A 26,434-nucleotide genomic window follows, 5' to 3' on the forward strand; every position below is an offset into this window, starting at 1 on the left:
TTTTCCTGTGCAGATGATACTCTCATTTGTTAATTATTTCAATTAGTGTGCAGAGCTTAACTATTTTGTTTTCAGTAGATTTATTTGGATACTTATTCAGTTCGTCCTATGTTATAAAGTATCACCTGTTTTATGTTATTGCTATTTTTTTTTTCTTTGGCAAGATAAATAATACACCCATGACAATCCGGATCAGGTAGGCAGAGAATGTAAGCACGTTCAATGAGTTGAAATTTTTTGATACCTTTCCGTTAACATACCCCAAGATTAAAAACGATTTTTGAGTTTTGACAGATGCTTACTATGTTGTGCCTACCATATCCGGTCCCTGAATCAACACACTTGGTTCGTAAAGCTCTAGAAAATTGAAACGCAAACATACTGGGGATGAGAGGCTTGCATACATGGTGTTGTGATATAATCTACCAATTTTCAGTAATCCAATTAGCAATGTGTACTTGGATTAACTTGGAGGACTAGTTCTGGTAGACAGTCTACTTAATGTTCTGGTGGATCTGTGGCATGTCAATTTTGTATTTTCCGGGGGAGGAAATGCCCATCACTGGTAATAGAAGAGACGATTTCAATATGTTGGATCTTATCATTTCACAGATATGAAATCCTGCCATTCTGGTCTTTATTTAATCGTTTCAGGGTCCTTTAGTTCACAGTCAGAATTGGAATGATCTATTCCTCTATCAAAATCAACTGGAATGGATTCTCATTGCCAAAGGAGGGGGAGGGGATGGCCATTCCCTCAAATAGGGGAATGCCATTCTGCCATTAATGGGAATGAGGTTCTGATTCCCTCCAACCAAAAGGTTTTCCAGATTCTTATTCTTGCAAATCAAATGGGCCCTCATGGCCTGTTCGTTTCCTCTAAACTCTTATATCCTAAGTGGAATCTTTTAAGTTTAAGAGAAAAATTGTTGTTTATATTCTCTTATCTCTTATCTCTTAAGTGCAATTATACAATTTTTTGTTTTTCAATGATATTTCCAAATAGATAAACAAAAACTCTCATATATGGGGTCAAAATGGGCATTTGATAATTTTTAGAATTCAGAATTCAGAACAACATTTTCTACATTTAGAATTCAGAGGAAAGAAAAGTTTACCAATACTAATATACCTCTTAATGTAATTATTGTACTTTCAAATATCAGACTTTAGATCAAACAAACAAACCCTCTGAACATTAGGTTCTCCTGTCAACATATTTAACACACTCAAAAGTTGTAGCAGTGGAAACTGGAATGGTGGAACAGTTGTCTTATTAATTCGATATGTTTGGAATGAGATTTAGTCGAATTAAATGTTCCTATTTGATAAACAAGCATCCACCACCATAAGGACCCTTATACTTTTCACCAGCAAACATTCGGGAAACAGTAAAAAATAAGCCGAACTGTTGTTTGGAGACCTCTTATACTTTCAATTAAACCAATTTTATAATTTTTAAGTCAGAAATCATGAATTGTACAAATGTATTGAACTCAAGCACCTCGACCTCGGTACTGTATTATGATGTAAAACCTCTGATGTGTAAGCTTTAGGATCTGAATATGAAATGCGGGAATCTCTCGTTTTAGGCTTCACTTCTATGGAACTGGCTTAAGTGACTGAATGTAATGATTTATTGCTGTCTTTAGTGGGTAAAATAATTGAACAAATAAAATATTCGAGTGTAAACTTAAGTTTCAGCAATTAAGAAACTTACCACCTTCATAATCATTAATAACTTACAAGCTAGGCAGAAATAAACCATTGTGTTCAGCCACTTCAGCTATTATCCAAATATTCTTAAGCAGAAATAAGCCATTGTGTTCAGCCACTTTAGCTATTATCCAAATATTCTTATGCATTGCCCCCGAAAAAAAAGCATAGCGCCCGCGTGTGGCAGGGCTGATGCAGGAGAGGCGCTCCCTAATCAAGGTATTAATAACTAATAAAACAATAGGATTAAAAGGTCCAGCCTCAGAAGCCTCTTTGTTTGAATGCAGCAGTGCTTGAAAGCGGAATGGAGTCTGGAGATGAATAATCCAATTGAAAAAGGAAAAGTTGTTGTGGTCCAATCTGAATCACAATAAGTCTTGAGTGTGAAGTCATTGTTGCAACGCAATAGAATTCCATGAGATGGAGTGAAACGTAAGAAACGAAGAATTCAAAGTGTAACATCCATGTGTTCTAGGTGTGGAGCTTGAAGAAATTGACTGAGGTGGCGTTTGATAAATTTGAAATATGAAATCTAAAAAATTAAAATGATATTAAAAGTGTCTAAAATCTAAAAAGAGTCATAATTGTTTTTTGATTTTTTAACTTTTTAGGGGCTTTGAATAAAGAAAGTTGTTTGTGTTGGATCAAACTTTCAGCATATGAAATTATAAAAAATTGAAAAAAATAAAAAAATAATTTATTAAAATGAGAATAAAATTGAAAAATACATAGCAACTTGTAAATTAAAAATAAATTATTAAGAGTTAAAACAATAATGAAAATATTAACGAAGACCATGAAGCAATAAAAAATTAATAATTATTAATTAATATCTTTTAGTAAATTCAAGCTTCCAAAACCAAATAAACAACCAAAATAAGAGAAGAGAAGATATATATTCCCATACTTGTGAATGATTTCCTTGCATTTCTCCTTTTTGAGGAACTGAAGTGTCAGAAACACAAGTTCTCTGCTAAGAAAAGACATCTCAGTGTCCTCCGAGATCAACCGACACCGCTAGAAAGATGGAAACTCTCACAGATCGATCCAATTCGAGTAAACACAAACTTGGACAACAATCCCTACCAAACCAGAAACAATCAAAATAGGGCTTCCACTTTGAAAAATTCAGTCCTCCGAGACCAATCAATTGACCATCTTTGCAACAGGCAGACCAAAGGCGAAAAGAAAACTAAATTAAATAAATAAAACAAAAAAGTTGATGAGAGAAGAGATCATGATTTATATACTTCTCTTCAATTGAGAGAGAGAGAGAGAGAGAGAGATACTACAAAGCAAACAAACAAAACTAATGTAGGTTCTATCAAAGTCTTCGATGGAGGTGAACTTGTCAAAGTCAGATTTTGTCTAATTTTAATCTGTGTTTTATTGAGATGAATTTTTAGTCTCTGATAACTCTTTCAATAATCTTCAATGGCTGCAAATCTTTATATACAAGGGGAGTATAGGGAGGGGATGGTCTTGTGTTTCAATGAGTTGAATTTTTGGGCCTCTGAAGTACAAAAATTCAGGGATTCCTTGTTTCGATCTGCCTATTCACATGTTAGTCGATTTGCCTTCCTTTTCCCATCAGTTTGCAAAACCAATCTTGTCAAAATTTGACTTTGCCGAACTAGAAAACTGTGAGGGAAAATATAATAAACGAACCTGCTTAAAGGATTATAAGTCCTCGGCCTTCAACATAATTGAAAGTCAGCTTGGTCATGGCTGGAACGCCGCTTTCTTCTCCTCTGGTGGTGAGAAGGTCAGATCAAAGTAGCCAAGGCATGTTTAACCCACTTGCCCTCAAAAGTGCTGATCCACCCTCAACAGATTCACCTCTCATTAAAACCTACAGAGCCCCCCACTCTCAATAGCGGCGGTGGCGGGAAAGACGAAGGAGACGAAGAACTTCCCAGCGACGAATTTCCTTTCTCAAATGAGGGGAGGAGTCGAATGACCTACTTTTGGCTTATATGAAGGCCATTACGAGTCACTTTAAATTTTTTATGGGGGCTCTTTTGTCTTTTGCCCACATCTGAAATACCTCTTAGTGCATTAAGCACGTAAAGAGGCTCTTTTCTATTTAGATCTGAAATTGGGTTTTCAGATATGAAAAACAAACCCAACCCAAATGAAACAAGCATCTGAAAAGCAATGTTTACCAAGCGGCCCATGAATCTACGATATTGTGTTGGATCTGAAAGTAATGGGCTGGAATTGGTGTTGTTATTCCATGGTAGTGGAATTAGGCCGAGAATCCATCATACCAATGTCTTGTAATTAGGGGTGTTCACGGGTCGGGTTGGGTCGGTTTATTGGGGTTTTCCCAACCGACCCGACCTGGTCAGGTTACCTAAGGTGGAAACTGAAACTGACCCACTGATAGGCCAAACCGACCTAGTCGGTTTGAGTCGGGTTGGGTCAGTTGTTTTGCTCCTGTACAAAAGGACACCTAATTGAATTCTAATTGTAATTGCCTAATGGGTTGCCCATTTGGTGTAAAAGACTATAGAAAGTTAGAAACTAGGATATATTGCCTATTCTAATTGTAATTGCCTAATGGGCCTTCTAGTTCTAGTAGAAGACTAGTTATAGTTAATTAGGAAACTACTCAAACTAGGAACTACCGAAGTAGTAGAAGACTAGTTCGGTTCGGGTCGGGTGAAAACCGAAACTGACCCGATATATCAGTTTATATATTTGCCCAACCCGAAACCGACCGGTACTGATGAGAACCTGGCCGACTCGTGTTGGGTCGGTCCGGGTTGGTCGATTTGGTCAGGTTGGGCATTCTTATGAACAACCCTACTTGTAATATGTCAAACACATATTTGTGTTGGTTGAGGAATATACCCAAAGAGGAACAAGTAACTTCTATATATGCCCAGAAAATAGGTGAGTGGCCCCAGATCCTTGAGACGAAAACAAGAATGAAAACAATTTGGGTACACTGAAAAAACCCCCCGATACTATGGGGTCTATCACAAGGACCCCCTGTACTTTGTTTTGCGACAAAGACCCCCCTTCTACTATGACCATGAGACAAAGACCCCCTTCCATTAGCTTTCTTGCAATATTTTTTAATCCCCATACTATCCTTGTATTAACTATTTGGACAATTGAGAAAAAAACACTGTTCATCTTCCCTGACCTGGAATACACGAACATCAGTGGTGGTAATCCCTTCTACCTCGGATTCCTTCAAATTTTTCTCTCTCTCTCTCCCTCTCTCTCTCTCTCTCTCCCTCTATCTCTCTCTCCCCCAGTCTCTGTTCTTTCCCTTCCCCTTGCTTCTTCCCGCTTTCCTCTATTTTCCATTCCTTTCGGCCATAGAAGAAATTGAAATTCTTCCCCTTTTCTCTTTTTTTCCTTTTTAAATTATTTAGTTTTTTAGAGAGAGAGAGACTTGCAGAGCTGAAATCACCGAGAGCCGAGATGAATGGATTTTTTTGGGTCTGACGGAGATTGTTCCCTATCTTTTTCAGGGAAGCCTTCTGACCGGCAGGATCACACAGATCACAACGCGGGTAATGCCGCTGCGTGGTGACCCGTAGTGATCACACAGATCACCACTTATTAAATCCAGTCTATCACACAGATCAGAGGGGTACGTGGAAACGACAAAATCGCGCTCCTTTCTTTTTTTTTTTTTCACCGTATACGGCTCGGCTCAGGCTTATTCGTTGGTCTCTAGTTACACCTACACAGAGACAGAGAGCCTCGGAAACTGAAGGTAGAAGTAGAAGGAAAAGGAAGAACGAAGAAGAAGATAAGGAGTAGCAGCGACGCAACGTTTGCGTGGAACCCTCGCAGGTCCCCCTGGTTTCATCCAAAAACCAACGTTTCCAGTGCGTTTGGACCGAGACTTTGGTAGCTCAGGACAAGCTGACGAGCTTCTGGTATAGATATGCTTGCTGGTAAGAACAAATGCAGATGTTAGTATGTTACTCTGCTTCATCTTTGTTCGTTCTTGGAACTCATTTTTCTATAGGTGTGCTTTCCCCATTTACTAGTTTTAATGCGAGCGAAAGTGGTAAATCTATACCACTTTCATTGTTCGTTTAAGCTCTGCTATTTTTTTGTGCTCTTCAATTCTGCTTTTTGGTCTTCTTTTCTGGAGAAACCTGATTTCTTGGAAAAGCTATGGCGTGGAAAGATAATGCCGGCTTGTATTCGAGTTTGGGAGCTTGAAGGTCTCATGCTTTTCGAAGTTTTTTCTCCTTTAGACAGAATAACTGGTGATCTGTGTGATCTATTCTCAGCTTGGTAGGAGTTTATCAGTTTAGACTAGGCACTGGCGCATGGCAATCGCCATCCATCCATGCCGGGTCTGATAAGGATGCCCTGACCTCTCTATCTACTTTCCATGGATGGGAGCCTCATCTACTTAGCGTTTGACAGCATTTGAGTTTCTTACAAGTCAAAAATAAATATTTGTCTCTCATCGTAAGGTTTGTTAAGGTGTGTACAACTGATGAAAATCTGGGCTTTGGGGGCAAGACCTTGGCTTTGGGGCAAGACGAGCCATGAGAGCAGTAGCAGCATTACCCGCGTTGTTTTCTTCATGAAAAAGATAGGGAACAATCTCCGTTAGACCCGAAGAAGTAGAGTAACGATTTTGGTGAAGTTGGTGAAGTAAGGTTCGTCGTAGGATGAGACATTGAGCTCATACGTATCGGGGTTGACCTCTGCAAATCCACACGAGATGGGTGAAGAGAGATGAGTTTATTGCAGAGATGAATTTACTCTCTCTCTCTCTGGAACGAAAAACAGAGGAAATCAGGAAGAAGAAAAAGGGGAAGGGGAAGAAGAGAGAGGGAGGACTTCAGAAATCTGCCGCCGCAGCCGCTGCTGTTCATCCATCGTAGATTGGGAAGATGAACAGTATTTTTCTTTCAATTGTCCAAATAGATATTATGAGGGAAATACGGGGATTAAAAAATATTACAAAGGCCGACTTCAACGGTAGACTAAGGGGTCTTTGTCTCAGGGTCATAGTACATCCGGGTCTGTGACCCCATAGTACATGGAGGTTTTTGTAATTTACCCAAATAATTTTTCAATGTGAGTCAATATCACATGTGATTACGATATCATCTACATATACAAGAACAATTGTGAATGACGTTGAGAGATAAATAATGAATAGTCAGCAGCTGTAGATTGGCTGAAAGATTTGTGTAGAAGGCAAACCTTGGTTGTTGCCACACAGACTTGCTTGAGGCTATTATGAATTTTTCAAATCACATGTGAGATCCATTATGAATTTTTAAAATCATATGTGAGAGGCTTACTTGAGGCCATACAAAGATTTGTATAGACGACAAACCTTGGTTGGATTGTCCTTATCAAAGCCTTGAGGTATACACATATAAAATTGTAATTCTCCATTAAGAAACACATTATTTACGTTCAATTGATGTAAAGGCCATCCTTTGATAGCTGCTGCAGTGAGTAAGCAATACACCGATACTAGTTTGGCCACAGGAGCATAGGTATCATGATAGTCAAGGCCCTCAATTTGAGTTTAGCTCTTGGCTACAAAATGAGCCTTAAAACGCACCATTGAGCCTTTAGCCTTTGATTTTGATACCCATCTGGATTCAATATGACGCTCACTGGGTGAAAGATTAACAGTTGACCAGGTCTTGTTTCTTTGAAGTGCCTCAATTTCTTCTGCCATAGTTCGTTGCCACCGAGGATCACGAGAAGTTTCAGCATAAGTTATGGGTTCCATTGGTGGGTTAGCAGAGATGGGCCCACACACTTGGGAGGAATTAGGGACTAAAGATGGAGGTAATGATTTATAGGTGTCAATTGGACGGATTTGGTCCAATCCGATCCAGTCCAATGTGAGTCCACTTATAAATGGACTGATCCAATCTAGTCCAAATCTAATACAAGCCAAATCTAATCAATCCAATCAATTGGGTCCAATCCAAACTGAATGAAATATAAAAAATTATATAAAAGCACTTTTAGCATTGAAAAAACACTTTTGTAAAAGTACTTTGATAAAAATATTTTTATAAAAGTGCTTTTACAAAAGCACTTTATTGAAAGTACTTCAGAAAAGTGATTTTGTAAAAGTACTTTTATAAAAGCACTTTTGTAAAAGCACTTCTCGAAAAGTACTTCCATGGACTTTTATATAAGTACTTTTTTAGAAGTTATAAAAGTACTTTCATAAAAGTGTTCGTAAAAGTACTTTTGTAGAAGTGTTTTTATAAAAGTACTTTCGAAAAGTACTTCAGAAAAGTACTTTTGTAAAACCATAGTACTTTTATAGAAGTGCTTTTGTGAAAGTACTTTTCTTTTATAAAAGTACTTTCATAAAAGTGCTTTCGTAAAAGTACTTTCATAGAGGTGTTTTTATAAAAGTACTTTTGTAAAAGTGCTTTTATAAAACTTCTATAAAAGTGCTTTCATAAAAGTACTTTTGTAAAAGTATTTTTATAAAAGTGCTTTCGTAAAAATACTTTTCATAAAAGTACTTTTATAAAAGTGCTTTTATAAAATTGTTTTAATAAAAGTTCTTTTGTAAAAGTACTTTCATAAAAGTGATTTTATACTGTTTTCAGTTTTGATTGATTTCAAATTGGACAAGGGTTTGGCCATGTGATCGAATTATTGGAAATTTGGTTTAGGTCTAATTCAAACCAATAAGAATATAGACCAATTTATTTTGGATTTGCTCAATCCAATAATTATAATGGACCGTCCAAATCCGATTTGATAAGGTTTGGATCGGATTGGATCCAAACCGAAACCAGTCGATTGACACCCCTAATAACGAACATTGATAGTCATCAAAATGAGATGGTGGATGGCACACTCTAGTGATCCTGTTTATGACATTCTGGGTTGTAGGCTAGAGGATGAAATTGTGGGTTCGATGGGTTCATTGGGTACAACAATATCCATAGTTGATGAGGTGTTGTTGACGCCCATTGCAAGAAGGGGAATGACAGTGTTGTGGGGTGTCATCATGGGCTTATGCCTTGAAAGGAAATTGAGTTTAATAGAAAACGACTTTCTGAGATGTAAATATGGTTTTGGTGTCCATGTTACATATGCGATAGTCCTTCTAGGCATGAGAATACCCAACAAATATACATTGTCATTCTCAGGTAGCAAACTTTCTTTGGATTATGGAGCAACACGAGCATAGCACAAGCTAAGGCTGTTCATGGGTTGGGTTGGGTCGGTTTACTAATTTTTTTTTTCAATCGATCCGACCTGGTCGGATTACCTAAAGAGTAAATCGAAACCAACCCTCTATTAAGTAAAACCGACCTGGTCGGTTTGGGTCGGTTCTAGAAATATATTTAAAACCAAAATATACATTTCAGAAATATATATTTAAAACCAATATTTATTTAAAACTAAAATATACATATTATATATAATATTTCAGAATATATTTTCTGGAAATATATTTAAAACCGAAATATATATTTTAGAAATATATATGTTTAAAACCAAAATATATATACAAATATATCAGAGTATATATTTTTTGGAAATATATATTTCAGAAATGTATATCTAATATATTTCAGAATATATATTTATTATTTAAAATTGAAATATCTATATTTAATAGATATTTTTAGAATGTATATATTTTTAGATATTTTGGTTTTTATGCAAAATTGAAATATCTATATTTAATAGTTTTAAATATAAAATACATATATTTAAATTAAAACCGAAATATATATTTAAATAGATTAGGTTTTTCATACAAAATTGAAGTTTTTTGTGCAAATATATTATAAATAACCAGATTTTTTTCACAGCTTAAATAAAACACAAATAAAATATATCAACTTTTAACACGCATTAAATTTTAAAAATATTAAATACAAAAATACTAACTTGTGAATGTGATGCTTGAGTCTTGAGAAGTTGAAACTTGAGAGTTGAGATTTGAGAAGATGGGAGAGCCAAGTGAATGAGTGTGTTGAAATTTAAAAATCTTGAGAGTACTTGAGCCTTGAGAAGGTGGACCAGGAAAGAAAGAGTCAAAGAAGAATGAAATTTGGAAGAAGACTATGACTTGCAATGCTTAGAGAGTAGAGAACCTCTAGTCTAGGAAAGAAATGACTCCTATTTGCTTATTTGGTGTAAAGGATAAAAAGAATCAAAGAAGAATGAAATTTGGAAGAAGACTAGGACTTGCAATGCTTAGAGAGTAGAGAACCTCTAGTCTAGGAAAGAAAGGACCCCTATTTGCCTATTTGGTGTAAATGATAGTATGATACTTTAGAGAGTAGAGAACCTCTCTTTTAATCTTTCCAAAAATGCAAGAAGCCACTCTTTCTAAAGGTGTAGGGACTAAGGATTTTGCTTGCCTTGCAATGTTTGCCATTAATGCCAATCCTAAAGACTAGAAAGAATAGATAACTAAGTTAATAAGTAACTAAAAAATTAAAGCTAAAAATAAGTAACTAAGTTAGTAAGTAACAAGAAAGAAGTAGGATAGAGATAACCTAGTTAGATAACTCGGTTCATGAAAATCGAAACAGAACCAAATTATTGGTTTACCCATCTTTACAACCCAAAACCGACCAATGGTGAAGAAAAACCGGCCAAATCAGGTTGGGTCGGACCGGGTTGGTTGGTTTTGAATTGTTTGTGAACAGCCCTAGCACAAGCAATCAGAAACTTCACTATATGTTTGGCATCGATACTGCAGATACAACACCGTTTTCTTTGCTGATGTGTGGGTTGGTGTCTTTTTTTTTTTGTTTGGAAACGTTGCTGCCAGGTAGGACATTTCTTGGAGCAACAGCAACACCTTCTGTTTGGTATCAGTGCTCCATATCTATTTTCAGCATTAGTACCAGTGCTCCATATCTATTCTCTTTGTTCACAAATCTTTGATTGGGCAAGTTTATCGGTGACACCCGACCGTCCAACCGCCGACGAACGAAGGTGAATTCGCCCAAACTCCTCTCCCTCCATTTCTTGTTTCTTTGCGTGAATATTTGTCTAGATTCGTTTTCTTAGATTCTTTAAATGAGAAATTTGAAATATTTACTTGTTTTTTTTGCATTGTCTATGTGATGGTTCCTATGCATGAGTAGAATTTTTTTGTGTTTTTTGTTAAAAATGATGCAAAACATATGCTGAAATACATGCGTTACAGATTTTTTCTTGATTTTTTGTATGAATAATTAGTTAAATGTTTATATTTTTCTTGATTTGTGATTATCATTATTTATCAATAATATTTATTATTATTATTATTAATTGGGTCCACATGGAACTCCGCTTGTGGGTCCACGTGGGCTCTCAAGTGTCATGATGTAGCGATTTTTCATTGAAATGTATAGTATAATATGTGAAAAGCATTGTTTATATGTATGAGTGAAGTGAAGGCTAAAATTGTCATTTGTGTCAATATAAACTTGTGGGGAAAGTAGCTCACCAAACATCCTACCCCAATAGGTGTTTAAAAAACATAATAAGTGATTTGACAAGTGGATTACCAAACAACCTTAAGTGGTTATTAAAATAAGCACTTTTAAAAAATAATTGTACAACAATTACTTCTTTTAACAACCACTTAATCACCAAACATATCCTTAGTCATCTCTAAAATAAAATGGTACTTTCTTCCCCAAGAAGTGTTAAGTTCTTCAATGTCCCTAAGTTAGCAATGCTTATGGCCATTGCATAATTTATAGGAAGAATCAACACTTTTAAGATTTTTTATAACTAGTTAATACATTTGGACAATCAACTGAGACGATTAAGATCATTTAAAAAGTAGAATTAAATAATTCAAATTTGCTTATTGATAAGTGAGCTATTGATGTGATATCTTTCATTATGAATAAAAGAGAACTTGTTGCAAATTTGGCACAATGGTCCCTTTTTGTTATGGGTATGTTATAAGGCTGCAATCGAACCATGGTGCCTTATGAAAGTCTAGTTCCTTTTTTTATACAAGAAAATATCCATAGGGAACCCTAGTTTCTTATTCTAGGTATCCATAGGAACCATGGAGCCTTACATTGTGGTGACAATCCGATTCAGTGTCAAAGCACAACATTCACATCATCAATTAATGCAACATCACTGTTTTTCAATTTAATTTGACTCAAAACATGGTAAAATGCTAACTTGTTGCAATTTCTAAGTGATGGTTCATCTATATAATTTTAATTACTAAAATCAATGCAAGATTCCAAAGTTTATATATAGGTATAACACACCACTTGGCAAGTAACAAATACTGAAAAAGTAAATAGGCCAATCTATATTTGAAATTAAATAGTATAAATTTGAAAAAGGTTTATTTTATTTTTTCTAAAATTTCTCCTTGATTATCTTGGCATTTCTTTTCTTTCTTTAAATCTTCAAAACTGTTACTAGGCAATTGTGCCTGACTTGTTTGAGAGCTAGTATGATTGATTTCTTTAAACCCATTACTAGCTATTTGTGCCTGTATAAAAGAATTTAAGTAAGCAATCAAAATATATGGATTCAAAAAATTAAATAGTCTTATATAAATATATGTCCAACACTTACCTATAATAATTGAGACATACTAGACTACTAACAAATGAATCGCGTTGCTTATACATGAAATAGTCTGAAGCCTGTAACAAAAGTATATTAAAATAATAAATACATTTACTATAAATACTATTATACAAAAAATATAAATGATTTGAAAACAATTACCTAAACTAATGGAGGTGTGGGATGAGTGTTTTTGTAAATTATTGTTGAATGCAAATGTATTTGGTTCAAATGCTTGAATTGAATGTGAAAATTGTTGTTCCCGAGAAGACTTTTTGTTAATTATTGGATATTTTTAGAATGATCATATTAAATACAATAAAATAGCAAATACATAAAAACTTATGTTGACTTCAAACTTGAATATTATCTGTAATAGTATTATTGTAAATTAGTTCCACTTGTACCATTCTCCAATTGAGGCTCCTATTGGATAATATTTCCATGATTACAAAATATTAAATAGTAAATAATATAATATAATTATTTAAAGCAATACCTGTATGGATAAGGATTGATCATCATGCTGTCTTACCATTTTTCCCTTGGTATTTTTCTTAAAGGTATCATTTTGAGCTCCTCCATTTCCATATTCCTAATTCAGTCATTAAGTTATCAAGGACCAAAAAAAAAAAAATTAAAAAAACAATTATTGCATAAATATAAAATAATACTTGTTCTTTCTTTTTTTTTTCGTGTTGTCTTCTTTAATTTCACCTTTGTAAGGCATTTCTTAGCCTTTTGCCATGGCTGTATCATCCTTCAAATATGTTTGAAATTTTGCAAAACACTACTAAGGTGTTTTGTTGTATTTTGAAACATATGTCAAATACATAGCCGACGATGTGATTTTGATAGAACTAAACTAATTGGCTTTGCCATGACTGAATTATCATTAGTTAGAATTGTTTTTGATTTTTTTCCATTCATTGTTTTCACAAAAGTATCAAACAAAAATGATTGTATGTTTATAATTATTTACCCCATAAATAGTGCAAATGGCCTATTTTTATTGTTTGTTCTATATGTTGTATCAAAGCATACAACGTCACCAAAATGGCCATGGTCTACTATCATTTGTGCATCTGCCCAAAATAAATTTGTAACTAGATCAGCTTGGTCCAATTGCACAGCATACGCAAAAAATGGATCTTTTAACTGCATATTTTGAAAATAGTGAAGGGCACCACCTGCTTCTCCTTTTTCCATATTACTAGTCCAATATGTATGCAAGTAATTCTTTAAATCAACTAAAGTGAACCCAACATTTTCATGCCCACCAACTTCTGAAGTTCTAATTTGAGCACCTTGAACATCAAAAATCCCTCTGAGAGATCTTAATGTGTGTGCTTTATTTGGAGTAGTAATAAGATGATTATGAGTCTCAATAAAACCAGTCACATGATAGAAGCCATATGCTCGAAGACTTATCTTCATCTCTGCCGTGCAATTACATCTTATCTTTGGCCGAGGATGCTTAACATTGGGTATACGTTTGTCTTGGACACGCTTCCCCTCTTTAGAATAGGTAAATCTTCTAAATTTCACTTCACTAGTGTTTGGGGATATCTTTCTATTAGCCTTTTGAATGCTAAATCCTAATTTTCCGGCATATCTAGTATAAATTAAAATCATATGCCTCTTCATCAATTTTAAACATCATGCTAAATCCTATTTTTGTGAATTGGTAATTTTATCATATAATAAATTGTTTGGTGGTGTAATTTAATAGTTTTTGTTTAGTTCAATATATTATTAAATAAAAGTTTGGTTGCTATGAAAATTAATGTTAGGGGGAAACCTCATTCGATTATGGAAGACTTAGCAAATTTTGATTGCAGTTCTTTCTAAAATTCAATCGTACTTTCTTGTCTTCAATATTCTTTTTTGAGACATTATTAAATAAAAAATCACAATACATAAATAGCTACATCAAATAATTTTTTAAAAAATAAAGTAGAGATTATTTCAAAAGTTGATTGTATTATTATTGAAGATGAAGAAAATACCTGTTCCAAGAGTATTTGTTTTAATCTTGAAGAAGTTTGTTTCTAGTCCACCGAAAAGAAGAGTTGTATTTTCTTTGACATTGAAGAGAGCAAGCTTGTCTGCAAGTGCTCTCAATAGTATGAATACTCATATAGGGGACAGAGGGGAAAGGTGTATTCAAACTTGCAGAGTATTTCTAAGTTCTATTCAGTTTAGGTTTCCAATGGCAATAGACAGAAAAAGGGAAAGATGTGTGTGTGTCGTGGGTAACTGAAAAGTAGGGATTTATTTTCCAAAAAGATTAATGCATAAAAAAATAGTTTAGTTTTGAAAAATTAAAAGTTAATGGAGGATTTACCTTTGTTAGGAGATTAGATAGGTTAAATGTATTGACAGATGGATAGGGACAAGTGGCCTCATTTAAGTGGTTAGTAGAGAGGAGATGAGGAAGAGGTGAGCAAGAAATCCAAACTGTCTAGATAAATACAACTTATATGTCTAATACCCATTATACTACAGATCATAAATCTCCTTCCATTTCCATTAATCTTTCTTTTTTTCTCTATTAAGACATAACAAGCCATTACTTAGAATTAAAATAAGAATTTTTTAGGCAATCAGAATTAGAATAAGAAAATGCTTATCCAACAGATTAAGAAAAAATGGACTAAACATAGATATGGATTGAGTTGAGTTAAGGGAAAAAATCGATAAGAAAGATGGTGAGTGCAATTGTGGAGAGATGCCACTGAAAGGATGAAATTCTCAACGTAAAAGGTAGTCGAAAACAGAATTTTAGTGGAATTGGAGGAAGAGTTATCAGAACGAGAAAATGTTATAAAAATAATAGTAAAAAGGGGAGAATGGAACTTGTCATTTTTGTGCCTTCGTAGAAAGGTGTGAAATTCTGAAAAGCTTGAGATCTGATGTGCGTATAAATTAAAGTGTGATAGTGGTGTAAACTTTCTTCTGAAGTTGCAAAACGATAATTTGATGTATGATAGTGGTAGAAAATTGTTTCTGAAATTGACTACAAATTATTTTGTATGAAATTAATGACAAATCAAACTATGTAAAGAATATGGAATAGGCTAAATCGTGCTACTTGATCACCCTCTTTAAAACTGCATTTATCCCTTACAATGCAATCAGGTCTTTGCAAACCATTTTACAAGATAAAATAGCCCACAAAGTTCTGATAGATCTGCACTTGCTTATCGATTCTCAGCAAATCATTAATGTTCAGAACCCATTTAAATAGAAAACAGTTAAAATGGTTAAATAGATTTTGAACAAAAACTATTAAAACATAATCATTTAAAAAATATATGGTGCGGCACACATATACACCCACACCCGGCTAAACATATGTTTGTATGTGAAAAAGCACTCCCAATCATGGTTTTCAAAATTGGACCGGACCGGAAAAACCAGTAACCGGTCAGGCCTCCGGGTCCAGTTATACTAAAAATTGGAAATCTCTAAAAAATGTTAAAAAAGTAAAAAAACCACTAATCCGGGCGGTCGGACCACTAAACCATTCGACCCGGGTAGTGGTTTACGGGTTCTCTTTTTTATTTTTACTGTTTTAAATAAAATAAAAAAAAAACAAAAAATAAAATTACTTTAATATCCCCATCCAAAATCAATTAATTAAATGTAGGGTTAGAACCCCATTTTCGTTCTAACCCTTCGTTCTTCCCTCCTCTCAGCCCTCACATCCAATTGACCACTCGCGGCGGCCAGCACCTCCGACGTTCAACGGCGACATACACTAGTCAACGGCAACTGGCGACCGATGAGTTTGCAGCATTGGCCAGAGTTTTTGCAATTTGCAGCACTTCCAGGCTTTGCGGCAGGCGAATTTGCAGCGGTGGCCATTCCTCACACCCAATTGACCACTTGCGGCAGCTAGCACCTCCGGCGTTCGGCGGTGACACATACTGAATGATCGCGATTAACGACGATCGGCGACTGACAACGACGAGTTTGCAGCGGCGACCAACATTTTTTGTAATTTGCAGCACTTCTAGGCTTTGCGGCAGGCGAGTTTGCAACGACGGATGACTTGCAGCAGCGAGTAATTCTAAAGATTTGGAGATTGATTGTGAGTGTTTTTGACACCTATGAGCAGTTTTAACGAAATTCTTAGAAATTGAAGAAAAAACAGGGTTTTGAAGTTTTTGCTTGGTTGGAGCTTAGAGAGCAGCATTTGGCATGGTGCTTATGTACAAATTAATATAATTTTTTTCATCAATTAGGTAAAATTAATGTATATTGAAGTCTTTTAGAGATCAATCTTAGTTGCATAGCAATCTAACATTTTAGAGTGAATGCTCCTATTTCTCCCCTTTTATTTTGGTGCCAGGGGAATCTATCATTGTGAATCTTGATTTTAGGTCAAGGGTTTTTTCATTTTAGGATTTAACATTCTAGAGTTCTTTTTTTCTGTATTTTTTGCAATTTTCTATTTTATTTTTCTGTTTTTTCTATATTTTTTATTTTTTTTTGTGTTTTTCTATATTTTTTAGAAATTTTCTGTATTTTATTTTTATATTTTCTATGTATTTTATACTGTATTATTTTTTATTTAGGTGGTTTTATTTTCTGTATTTTTTCTATTTTTTATTTAATTTTATGCTATTTTTTATTATTTATAAATATTTTTTTTTATTTTCATTTATTTATGACATCATGGGTTAAACCGTTTGACCCGAACGGTTGAACCATGTAACCAAAAACTGGTCCCCTGACTGGTTCTGTTTCCAGTTTGTTTTTTAAAACCATGCTCCCAACCCCCCTACAAACATGTGAGCACAAGACTGTTTGGTTGCAGTGCAAAATTATTTATACTAGTACAAATGCATGGGAGTGCAAATTCTTGTTTAATTCTATTTTGAATTTTACTTTATTTTGTTTCATGTCTTAATTTACTTTATTTTTATTACAATAAAACAAAATAGGCTAAAAATTGAAACAAAAATAGGTCAGAATTTACACTCAAATCATTTACACTACCATGATTTTACATTAGTACAAATTTATTTATATAGCAACCAAACACAGCTAGCCTAATGTACAGTGTATTATCCTTCAATGAATTTTTATCATAATTTTAAAAATTGACCTAAAAATAAAACCATTTTGACCATCAGTTCTTGAGTCTAACCATTTGACTATTCGATTTGAACCCCAGTCACACAATTTTGAGTCCAAAACCAAACCTAGGATCATGACCAATCCTCTAGTCAACTGGCCTGACCGTCCAATCCAATCCAGTTTTCCATGATCTTTACCCATACAGATAGTAGATTATCTTATAAACTGAATTCCACCCCTGTCCCAAGCATGTAAGACAAGAAAAAATACAAATTTTCCAAAAAAAAAAGAAAAAAATAAAATTTCATATATTTTAAATCTCCCCTCCAAAACATAAATGTAACCTAAAATATACAACATGATCTTGAAATACTACAAAAACTCAATCTCAATAGTAGATTTGTCCTTGTTTTCAAGCCCACCGCACATCTTGACGAGCACCCGTGTTTTCTATTTTTCTTGGGTAGAACTAAAATGTTATTTATTCTAAATCATAAGCCCTTGAATGAATGGTAAAATGGACGGCTGATATTCTTTTTAACATTTTTTATACATATTAACTAAGTAAGCATTTGGCACCGGTGCGTTTCACAAACTTGCCACATCAGAAAAAAGATGAAAATGCTAAATAATCGTGTTTGGTAATCCTTTCTTAAAAAATATTATTGCAATGATTAATTCTAGGATTCTAGAAAGGAGGTGATATTTCTTGAATCATTAAAAATTGCCTTAGTTATATTGAATGACGTGGCACATTAAAATTTGAAAAAACTGAGATGTCAAAACACTTTTTTGATGTTTATATTATAATCATGTTGCCAAACCGATGATGGCTCAGTTGATAGGTTATCTGATGGTAACTCAATTGTTAGGTTATCTGATTCGTGGGAGTAGAAACTTAGGATCAAATCCCGCTGCCCAGGGGTTAGTGGTTGGGGGTTAAAAAAAAGGGATGGTCTACCCGTGTTCTATACTAATGGCATATCCTATACTTTAGACCGAATGCCAAGTACCCGAACTAGCTTTCATTTCACCGTCAGTAATAACTATCACGTGATATCAGGTGCCGTTTAAACATTTTCGTAATACCAAACCTAACCTTTTCCTACTCTCTCATTCCCTTTCTTTTCAATCTGGGTTGAAGGAGAGAGAGAAGAGGATACTTCTTAACTCATCTCCGATCATTTTACCCGACGTTAACTCCCGCTCTTCATTCCGAGCACACTTCACTCAACTCCAGCGTCGCATTTTGAGTGTTGGCTCCACCCAACGCAGTACAGGACACGGTTGTGCAAGTGGGAGAAGACAGATCAATCCATGTTTAACGTGAAGAGCCTCCTCTGGCATGGCGGCTCCATTTATGACGCCTGGTTCAGTTGCGCTTCGAATCAAGTAAAACCAACGAAGACCCAGATAATAAAAACGAATTCCATTAGCTCCTTTGCACAATCTTGTCTGAGGATTTTCAATATTGTCTTTCATTACAGGTAGCTCAGGTGCTGTTAACGCTGCCATACTCGTTCTCTCAGCTGGGAATGCTCTCAGGCATATTATTCCAGATATTCTACGGCCTCGTCGGTAACTGGACTGCTTATGTCATCAGCGTCCTATACATTGAGTACCGAAGTAGAAAGGAGAAGGTGAACGTGAGCTTTAAGAACCATGTGATACATGTAACCTTCCAAAATAACATATCAAAGAAAGCGAAAAAAAGAAAATCAGGAGTTGCAGAAAATTCATACTTCGCCTTCTTAATTAATTCCACTAGAGCATACCTACTGACTACCGTTTGTCATTTCAGTGGTTCGAAGTGCTTGACAGATTACTGGGTCCTTACTGGAAAGCTGTGGGACTGGCCTTCAACTGTACATTTCTCCTCTTTGGGTCCGTTATACTGCTAATAGCTTGCGCAAGGTGAGCTTTTTCTGTTTTCATTTCTTTTGCATAGTTACAAAAGCCCAACAAAGAACAAGAGAGCTGATTTGATTAGCTGATTTATGGTGGGTTCGATGATGAGAGTGATACGCTCAAGTTACAAGAGGGAGAATGATCTAGAATAAGGAGAAGAGAGAGAGAGAGTTTGTTTGTAGAAAAGCCAATGCCAACTCCATTCATTCAGGCTATATTTATAACCTTATGGTGCTACAAACTGGGAGTAGAAATAGGAACTACTGCCCCTTAATCTTAGGAGCTTATCAACAAAAAAAACAGAATGCACTTATCTAGGAACAGAATTGAAGACTTATCTAATGCACTTATCTAGGAAACAAAATGCATTTATCTAGGAACAGAATTGAAGACTTATCTATTCTAACAGAATTAAAACTGAATGGATAAGGCTTATCCCAACTAAGAGCTAATATGACCGGGTCTTCTGCTGCTATCCACTTTGACCGGGTCTTCGGTTGCTGCATGCATGCACGTATCATTTTCCTCCCCCCCTGAAGGACCCTTGTCCGCAAGGAAGTCGGGATAAGATTTTCTGAAGCGCCATTCATTCTCCCAGGTTGCATCCTCAGCTGGCGCCCCAATCCATTTGACCAAGACTTCGGATTTTGGGCGGTATTTGCCCTTGTGAATAATACGACGATCTAGGATTGCTTCCGGTTGGGGTAGGATGGTCGAAGTATCCGAGATTGGAGGAAGCTGAGTGGAAGTAGGGGTGATGGGTCCTAAGTTCTTCCGCAGCAAACTGACATGAAACACATTGTGGATTTGAGAGCCGGGGGGCAAGGCTAAGTGGTAGGCTACTAGACCAATCTTCTCAATGATTGGGTACGACCCAAAATAACGTGGGGCGAGCTTCATGGAACGCCGAAACGCCACCGAGGTCTGCCGGTAAGGCTGTAGCTTCACATACACGAAGTCACCTGCTACGAATGAGACTTCTCGTCGGTGCTGGTCCGCTTGACATTTCATCCGGTTCCGGGCTACCTGGAGGTTATGTTGTAGCTCGCGTAGGATGATGTCCCGGTCATGCACGTATTCATCAACTGCCCCTACTCGAGCTGTACCCGGTACATAGGTCAGGAGACTAGGGGGTGGGATTCCGTAGACTGCTTCGAAGGGTGTCATTTTGGTGGAAGAGTGAGTGGAGGTGTTGTAGCTGTATTCTGCCCAAGGAACCCACTCTAACCATTTTCGCGGCTGGTCACCTGCAAAGCACTGTAGATATTGCTCCAATGTCCGGTTAACAACTTCGGTTTGCCCATCGGTTTGGGGGTGGTAACTTGAGCTCATACACAATTTCGTCCCATGCATCTGAAAAAGTGTCTGCCAGAATGAGCTGATGAATACCTTGTCACGGTCGCTAACAATGGATGTTGGTACTCCGTGTAGGCGGACAACGTTGGCAACAAATGCCTTCGCGACTGTGGTGGCAGTGAATGGGTGTTTTAAGGGAATGAAGTGGGCATATTTTGTCAACCGATCCACAATTACCATGATAACCGTGTACCCATTGGAGGGAGGCATTCCTTCGATGAAGTCCATGGAGATGTCTGTCCACATTTGAGTAGGAATTGGTAATGGCTGAAGCAATCCCGTTGGTCTCATGCAATCTGTTTTGAAGCGCTGACATACGTCACATTGTTGCAAGAACTCCTTCACCGTCCGACGCATGTGGGGCCAAAGGAAGCTGTGCTTGATGTGAGAGAGGGTCTTATGAAACCCAAAGTGTCCCCCTACAGGGGATGAGTGGCAGTCCGCCACCACCTTTGAAATCAAGGTGGAGGCGGGGCTCAAATAAATCCTGTCCCCCTTGAACCATACCCCATCCCGTTGAAGCAACTTGTGGGAGGGTCGCCTTTTCATCAATTCCCCATAAAAGGTGTCTTGTTTGACCTCTTCTTGTAGCGTCGGCCACCAGTCTGCGTGTGGTATAGAGATGGAAAGAAACTGAAATTCAGCCATACGTGACAAGGAATCCGCACCTTGGTTCTCAGCCCCTTTTTTATACTCGATCTCATAGTCGTAGCCTAGTATCTTTGGCAGCCACCGCGTTTGTGCCGGTGTGGTTATCCTCTGCTCGAGTAAATATTTAAGACTTTTTTGGTCGGTGCGGACTGTGAATGGTTTCCCAAGCAGATATGGGCGCCATTTCTTAACGGCTTTGACAATAGCTAACATCTCCTTCTCATAGGTGGATAATGCCAAGGCTGAACCTTTCAATGCTTCACTGAAGTAGGCCACCGGTCGGTTTTGCTGGATGAGGATGGCGCCAATCCTGGTTCCACTATGCATCGCATTCAATCACAAACCGTTGGGAGAAATCTGGTAGACGTAGGATTGGCGGTGAAGTGAGTGCCTTCTTCAATTGCTGAAAGGCCAGCTCTGCTGCCTCGTTCCATTGAAATCCCCCTTTGGTCAACAATTGGGTTAAGGGAGCTGCAATGCTTTCGAAGTCGCGGATGAACTTCCGGTAATATCCTGCTAACCTGAGGAAGCCACGAACCCCCTTTGCTGATGTTGGTGTAGGCCATGCGAGAACAGCTTGTATTTTGGCTGGATCAACGGACACGCCTTGTTCTGAAATCACATGACCCAAGTACTCGACCTGCGAAACCCCAAATTGACATTTTGACATTTTTGCAAATAATTTGTTAGAGGATAATACAGTTAGAACAACTCTCAAATGAGATAGGTGATCTTCCCATGATTTAGAATAAACCAGAATGTCGTCGAAGAAGACCAAAATAAATTTCCGGAGGTATGGGCGGAAGAGGTCGTTCATGAGGCTTTGAAAAGTTGCAGGTGCATTCGTCAAGCCGAACGGCATCACTAAGAACTCGTAATGCCCTTCATGTGTTCGGAAAGCCGTTTTAGGAACGTCTTCTTCTTGCACTCGAATCTGATGGTATCCCGACCGTAGATCTAGTTTGGAGTAAAATTTGGTGCCGTAGAGCTCATCTAATAATTCATCAATCACGGGAATGGGATACTTGTTTTTAATAGTGATTTCGTTCAGTGCTCGGTAATCCACGCAAAACCGCCAAGCTCCATCAGCCTTCTTCACTAGCAAAACCGACGATGAGAATGGGCTATTGCTTGGTCTTATCAGCCCTGTCTGCAAAAGCTCCTTCACCATCTTCTCTATTTCGGTCTTCTGGTAATACGGGTATCGATATGGCCTCACACTCACTGGTCCTTTGTCGGGAAGCAGTGCAATCCGGTGGTCATGTGGTCGTTTAGGAGGCAGGCTTGTGGGCGGCTCAAACACATGGGAAAATTCGGTGAGAAGGTGGTCCATCTCGGGTGGAAGAAAACCTGGTTGGCCGCTGCTATGTGAAGGAACTATTTGAAAAAAAAATCCCGTACCTTGTAACCCATTGCATTCCTTGTTGGTTAAGGCTTCGATGCTGGCTCGTCCCAATCCTTGGAAGGTGCAAGAGAGTCCCTCCTTTTTGAACGTCAAGGTTAGTTGTCTGTAATCCATCTCGACGGGTCCAAGCGTCTCTAGCCACTGTACTCCCAACACCAACTGGCATGCTGCGACGGGAAGAACATAATAGTCAGCGGTAACGGGGTGTCCTTGAATGGCGAGGGTGAGAGATCGGCACTGCCCCATGCACTCGATCTTTTCACGGTTGGTCACCATAACTTGAAATTTCTTGTCTCGGTTCACTAGCAACCCGAGCTTGAAGACGATGGCTTGGTCAATGAAGTTGTGGGTGCTGCCGCCGTCAATTAATACGGTCACGTTCTTGTTTTTCAGTTTCCCAAGAACACGTATGGTTTGCGGGTGCTCAGCTCCTGCAATAGCGTGGAAGGAGATTTCAGGGATGGCTTCTTGGTTTTCCTCCTCTGATTCGACAGTCTCCACGTCCGCCGGTTCCGGATCCTCAATCATGAACAGTTGTGGACGTGCACAACGGTGGCCGGAGGTGAACTTCTCATCACAGTAGTAACACAGCCCCTTCTCACGACGTTCTCGCGCCTCCTGGTTGGTGAGTCGCCGGAATGTTGGGGAAGGAGCACTGGAAACCTGGTTCACGCGCGAGCTTGGTGGAGGCCCAAGTACATCGACCATGGGGTTGGGCGACGCCTTCTGGGTTGTCATGGCTGATGGGGATCGAATCGGTTGGCTAGCTCTCCGCTGTAAGTGATTTCGTTCCTCAATTAACCGGGCCACTCCAATCGCCTCTATCAAAGTTCGAGGCTGCTTGATCTTCACATCTAAACGAATGTCATCACGAAGTCCTGCAATGAAACAGCCAATGAGAAAGCTCTCGGGCAGGCCGTCAACTTGGTGAGAGAGCCTCTCGAAGGCTTCTTGATAAGCCGTCACAGTGGTGGTTTGCTTTAGGCGGGTTAATGCCTCTGATGGGTCCTCGTAGTCGGTGGGGCCGAACCGTTGTAACACCGCTTTGGAGAGTTCTTCCCATGTGAGCGGTCCGCGATGCTTGATCAACCACCTGTGCCACTGTAAGGCGATGCCTTCCAAATGGAAGGAAGCTAGCTGCACCTGTTGGTCCGGAATAATATTTTGAAATTCAAAATACTGCTCCGCCTTGTAAATCCAACCGCTCGGATCATCCCCATTAAATTTTGGGAATGACAGCTTGACGTGTTGATGAGGGTGGTCATGGGTGGAGCTTGAACGGGAAGTATGGGGGTGTGAGGATTCTTTATGGGCGAAAGGGTTGGTCTCGGGAGTGGTATTGGGAGTGGTTCGTGAGGCTCGAAGGGCTTGGAGTTCAGTTAACACTGCTTGTAAGACAGTGTTCATTTGGTCGAAGCTCGACTCATGTCGTGCTAAGGTTTCATTGACCTCATTGCGGAACTCTGCGTTAGTCTTTCCACGGGTGTCCATGGTCGAACCGGCTCTGATACCAATGATACGCTCAAGTTATCTAACAAGAGGGAGAAGGATCTAGAATAAGGAGAAGAGAGAGAGAGAGAGTTTGTTTGTAGAAAAGCCAATGCCAACTCCATTCATTCAGGCTATATTTGTAGGAGTAGAAATAGGAACTACTGCCCCTTAATCCCTTAATCTTAGGAGCTTATCAACAAAAAAAAGAATGCACTTATTTAGGAACAGAATTGAAGACTTATCTAATCCACTTATCTAGGAAACAGAATGCACTTATCTAGGAACAGAATTGAAGATTTATCTATTCTAACAGAATTAAAACTGAATGGATAAAGCTTATCTCAACTAAGAGCTAACATGACTGGGTCTTCTACTGCTATCCACTTTGACCGGGTCTTCGGCTGCTGCATGCATGCACGTATCAAGAGCAACAACATATATTACATAAACGACCGACTGGATAGGAGGACATGGACGTACATCTTCGAGCTTGTTGTGCGACGACGGTGTTCATACCTTCCTTCCACAACTAATGGATTTGGTCTTTTCTAGGGCTTGGGAAGACCACTTACACCGCCTAGTATTTGGCCAAGCCCAGCAACAGCTACTCTTGAATGATTTGTCATGCTTCTCTCAGCCACGTCTTAGTTCATCCACTGTTAACAGATCTGTTCGTTCCAAGACCCTGACCCCTTCAAACCTTGAGGATCACTTTACTGCTGAAATCTCCTCGTCGCCCCGGTATTCAGATCAGGCAACGTCAGCGGTCTTTTCCCCATCTCACAAATCAGCGGTTCTCAACCAGTTCCAGCAACAACAGAGCATGCTATTGCCGATCAACACGAACGTTTTCTCCCCCAAAAAATGTTGATCATTCACTCTTACGGGCATCCTTTGGTGTTCCATTCCCGGGTAGGATGTCACCTGTGTTCTGGAAAGAGAAGAATCATTTATACAGTAATAGCTACTTTCTTTTCTGCAAATTTAATTATGGATCGTTCTTGAATCTTCATTAGGCCAACTTCAGTAGCACGTTTGCCATCTGTTGCAATTATAGCTACAGTGAATGAGGCATACGTGTTTCGTTCTTGAATCTTCATTAGGCCGACTTCAATAGCACGTTTGACATCTGTTGCAACTATAGCCACAGTGAATGAGGCATACGTGTTTCTCTGTGCTCTGCCTGCTTCAACGAACCTCTGTACATTATTGATATTTAAAGCATATGCTATGGCTTGGATTTAACTATTTGAGACCTCAAAATTAAAGAGTTAACCAGTGTCCCGACCACTGGTTAGAATAGATTTGGCCGGCGTTTTGAAATCCAGATCAGAATAGATTATGTCTGCCAAATGGTCTAGGTGACTGAACCTTTTCTCAGTTATTTTGTTTGGTATTGAACCTTTTCTCAGTTAAATCCCTTTTAATGAACCTTTTTCTCAGGCAGATGAGTTTCACGATGTTTGGTATTGAACTTTTGGCTTTGTGCGATGTCTCTTTTGTGTTTCTGATATATTGGTCCGTGTTTGTTTTTTGTTCTGGTTTTTAATGAAGCATTTGGGTTTCTGGTGTGTTTGTTTTTTGTTCTGGTTTTTAATGAAGCATTTGGGTTTCTGGTGTGTTTGTTTTTGGTTCTGATTTTTAATGAAGCATTTGGGTTATGTCCAAACTTGAATTCAGATGGCAAGAGACGATTCTATTAGCTAGCTCTATTTCGATTTTTTGTCTTAGGATAATAGTGGGGAACAGTGGTGGTGTTCAACGAAGGAATCGATGAACAGTAAAAAAAATTGATAAAATTTAAGAGGTATTAGTGTCTTTTTCATGATATTTAACGGTAAATTAACGTGAGGTATTAGGTGGTTGTAAAAATAAAAATTTAGGTCATTTTAAAATTCGGGTATTAAATTAACACACGTCTAAAGTACAGATATCTATCGCAAATTTTCGCTAAAAATAAGTCCAAACACTTTAAATGCCGAATCAGCCTTCATATCTTCCAAAATGATTTTTTTTTTTTTTTGTGTTTTTACTTTTTGTTTTTCAAAAAAGAAAACACGTGTAAAACAAACGCTCTGGCGCCTTTACTGAGATGATAAAAATAATTGCACTTGAACTCAATGCATCACATACAGCAGGCTACAGGGACGACCATTTTCTGAAGCATCTAGCGATCTACGTGAGCAGCTTATAGAGTCTAATAATTTGATCTAGATAATGTTGTTGCGCTTTTTGTAGACATCAATAACTCATTTTGCATTATTGGAATGAACATGGATA

At 37.7% G+C, this 26,434-nt stretch overlaps 1 protein-coding gene across 1 annotated transcript; it reads right to left on the bottom strand.

The window, feature by feature from the left end:
- Nucleotides 1–21,577: 21,577 nt before the first annotated feature.
- Nucleotides 21,578–24,154, bottom strand: LOC148804486 (uncharacterized). Its single transcript, XM_088901515.1, has one exon. The coding sequence runs from the start codon at nucleotides 24,152–24,154 to the stop codon at nucleotides 21,578–21,580; it is 2,577 nt and encodes an 858-aa protein (XP_088757641.1).
- Between the last annotated feature and the right edge of the window lie 2,280 nt (nucleotides 24,155–26,434).

Source organism: Nelumbo nucifera, chromosome 1 (genome assembly GCF_055504915.1).
Source record: "Nelumbo nucifera cultivar China Antique chromosome 1, China Antique-T2T, whole genome shotgun sequence".
Classification (NCBI taxonomy): domain Eukaryota; kingdom Viridiplantae; phylum Streptophyta; class Magnoliopsida; order Proteales; family Nelumbonaceae; genus Nelumbo; species Nelumbo nucifera.

What these genes read in the sequence shown, in the direction of transcription:
- LOC148804486 (XM_088901515.1), bottom strand. Translation starts at nt 24,154, where the DNA reads ATGGACACCCGTGGAAAGACTAACGCAGAGTTCCGCAATGAGGTCAAT.